The sequence below is a fragment of the Diplotaxodon limnothrissa genome, linkage group LG16 (assembly GCF_057381915.1).
Source record: "Diplotaxodon limnothrissa isolate DT_005_m linkage group LG16, D_limnothrissa_male_GT1.1, whole genome shotgun sequence".
NCBI classification, from domain to species: Eukaryota; Metazoa; Chordata; class Actinopteri; order Cichliformes; family Cichlidae; genus Diplotaxodon; species Diplotaxodon limnothrissa.
The window spans coordinates 31511752-31515006 of NC_140611.1; the positions used below are offsets into that span (position 1 = coordinate 31511752).

Sequence of the window (3255 nt, forward strand, 5' to 3'; positions counted from 1 at the left end):
AATACTGTGGGAAATACACTTACAAATAATTCTGAACTATTTGCCCAGTAAATTATAATCAGCTAAAAGTGTTAGAAAACATGAAAGTAACAACACTAACAATTTAACAACTTTTTATTAAACACAATGTGCTTTTAAAAAGGCACAAACAACAGAGCTCACTCATAAAAAAGTGCTTCATAAATAAAAGAGAAAAAGACTCCAAGGGTCACAACCTTCTGGATACATGTGAATAAAAGCTCGAGAGTCTGCGTATTGTAGGTCTAGTGCACAGAACTACCCAAAAAGCAGGAGAAATGAGGCATCCATGTACTGGTTTACACAACTGTACATAACTGGGAACAAACATCAGGTAGTGCATTGAGGTATTAGGCAACACAACGTTAAACATGAATAGTCCACAAAATGAGCAGTCATTCACTTTAAATTAGAAGTAGAAAAGCCCAATGATTAGGAAAAAAAACAAACAAAAAAAAGCTTCCTCAATACTCAGCTCAACAAGTAGTCCATTCTGAGTGATTCACTCATTGAACAAATCATTCTTCAGTGTCAGTAGACGCCCTTTCAGTGGTTTGTTGTCCTCAAGGCACATCACAACCTTCTGGATAAATGTGAATGTAAGCTCAAGTTTCTTTGGGTATTGTAGGTCTAGTGCATAGATGTACCCAAAGAGCAGGAGAAATGACTCAGCCAGATTTGTGGGACCATTCACAAGTATTTCATCCTCAATGACAATGCAGATGCTTTCGGGACTGAAGAGGGCCGAATCAGTAGTGTCATCCGTGACAACTGTCAGCAGAGCCACAGGAGTGTCAGTGAGGTCTGGACCATCTGCTGACTGCAAAACAAAAATAATACAAGAATGAGTTCAGCCCCACAAGGACACAAATCATGCTATTGATTAGAGGTGTGAATCTTCATAAGTCACACGTTTCTTTTAGGATTATAATGTCAACGATTTAATTTGATATGGCGATACATCATGATGCATTACAATAATCTTAATTTCGGTTTGACTTCAAAACATATGTTTAAATAAATGTTTTCAATAATAAATATATGCCAAGATTTTTGTTTTTGTTATTTACCAAACATTTCTCTGACCACAACATGGCACCTCCAAAAAAATAGAAAAGGGAGATAGTTTTTATCTGCAGATTTTTTTTGTATAATAATCTTTCAACTATTTTCATGTTTTCTGGTTTATGCGTAACAATCTTCTTGCAATCTTATTCAACAATAGTTGATATATGGGAGAAAACAAGTCAGATGAGGACTGTGTTGAACCTCCTTCCTGATATATACCCTGGTTCTCCTTGAGTTCTGAGCGATGTCATATGTTTGACTGAACAGCTAGGCAAAGGGGTTGATGCTGAGGCCAGTACACTTACATCACAAGTCCTGAATAACATGGAGGCATCTTCACGCAGGTACACAGGAAGTGCACGAAGGACGAGGGCCCGTCTTGTATTTACATCATGCTGTTCCTAGATGAACATACAATATCTATTAGAATAGTATTTACACAAATGCAGAGTAAAAACAAAGTGTTGGATAGCCATGTTCTGATTGTCATTGTTATAGATCAGGGGTGTCCAAACTTTTTGTGTAACGGGCTAAACTTGTCAATCTAGAAGGGTAACCCTACCCTACCCTACCCTAGCCATAGATGGTAAATTCTGTATTTTGGATTTTTTTGGATATTTTGATAGGATAGATTTTGTCAAGATGTCCTTCTCCTAAAATGACAACCTTGTATCCATGGCATAATCACTTAATCTCGGAGCACAGTTGAAGCAATTGACACTATGGCTTCTTACAGCTGTGTACAAACCATCGGTTAATGTAATCCTGAATCATGTGAAATGAAAAATTTACCCGAATGTCATAAATTCTCATGAGCTTTGCTAGCTCCTCTGCAATCTTGCCAGTCTTGATGGCCTTGTCTCGGAACAAAGTGATGAGTCTAGGGGTGTGTCTGTCCAGCTCCTTGTAGAATTGAGTGCGCAGGTTAACATTGTTGATTCGGTGGAACTCTGCCACCACCTGTACATGAACAGAAATACACAGAAATGAACAAAGATGAATTAGGAACAGAATTGTGAATGTATTTTAAAAAGTTCTCAGGTTAGCAAAACCAGAGAAATTCTAATCAGAACCAAGGCCAAAATAGAAAGTTATTCGTCATTCTTTGTAATGTTATCTAAAGGAAATTTAAATAAATAAACTTCTAGAGACTTTGTTTACTATGAATGGGGAAAAAAAAGAAAAAAAAACATCACAGTGATGTGTTGTCATTTTACATCTGCCATTTGCTTTTTGGTAAATTGTTTGAAAATCTAGACTTTTAAAAACTGGGAGAACAGTAAAGAGACAGACAGACATATACACACACACACACACACACACATTTTTAATTTTATTTTATTTTTACCTGTGACTCTATAAGTAGGGCTGGCCCTCTGTCCACGACGTCTCTCACTCGTGGAGCTACAACAGCTCCAACAATTTCTTGGCGACGTAGGGCATAGGTTGTGTCCATGAGCTTGCCTATGACCAAGTAGTTTCTCTCAGTCTTTTCGACTTCATGCATGATCTGTTCTCTCATTTTTTCCAGAGAGGCTGGGGTTTGATCCTTCGGTAGGTTAGTGATGTAGTTGACCTCAGCTTTTCGAGCTTTCTTTATGTTTTGATGGGGGTGATCATTGTTGGGGTTGTTTTGGCTCCGCCTCCCTGTGTTGATGGCTACTTCTGCAACCCCAGCTTTGGCCAGATTGTTACGGTAAGATGCAAGCTTGTACCCCATGTGGCGTTTCCATCCCAACGCCCCGTCTTCACCAGCTGTCATTCTGAGACATGGATGAGCTCTAATCAAAGCTTGAGCAGCCATTGCCAATTCCTTGTCATGTGCGTATGCTTTAAAACTGTAGATTGTTTCTGCCATTTTTCTAAGGATTTCACTCTTCTGTGATCTCTTTAACTTCAGCAATTTTCCTGATTCTTCATAAACTTGATTTCCTTCTTCTAGTATATGATCCATTTCATAACCAAAACTAGGAACAACAAATTCATCAGGCCAACTCTTCTGGCGCTGTATCGCAGGTACATGTGGGAGTATGTCTGTGTCAGAAGATGCAGTAGAGAAGGTGTCGCTTTCAGGTCTGACAACTCTTAATGTGCCCTTCTCTGGTAACTCCTGGATGTCCACAAGGAGACAAAGATCACCATCAAAGTCCGGATCCTCATAGTGAAGGC

General features: G+C 38.9%; 1 protein-coding gene across 1 annotated transcript; it reads right to left on the reverse strand.

Moving 5' to 3' along the window:
- Nucleotides 1–520: 520 nt before the first annotated feature.
- Nucleotides 521–2542, reverse strand: LOC146616483 (uncharacterized). Its single transcript, XM_085374601.1, has 4 exons — nt 2435–2542; nt 1879–2046; nt 1392–1487; nt 521–838 (listed from the first exon to the last, which is right to left on the reverse strand). Exons 1-4 carry the CDS (start codon nt 2540–2542, stop codon nt 521–523), a joined length of 690 nt encoding a protein of 229 aa, XP_085230727.1.
- Between the last annotated feature and the right edge of the window lie 713 nt (nt 2543–3255).

Bases quoted from the DNA above. Each gene is read 5' to 3' on its own strand.
- LOC146616483 (XM_085374601.1), bottom strand. From the start codon at position 2,542: ATGGACACAACCTATGCCCTACGTCGCCAAGAAATTGTTGGAGCTGTT. The intron at 2,047-2,434 runs GTAAAAATAAAA...GTTCATGTACAG, and splicing joins CCCTACTTATAGAGTCACAG to GTGGTGGCAGAGTTCCACCG. The intron at 1,488-1,878 runs GTAAATTTTTCA...ATGTTCATCTAG, and splicing joins TGAGAATTTATGACATTCGG to GAACAGCATGATGTAAATAC.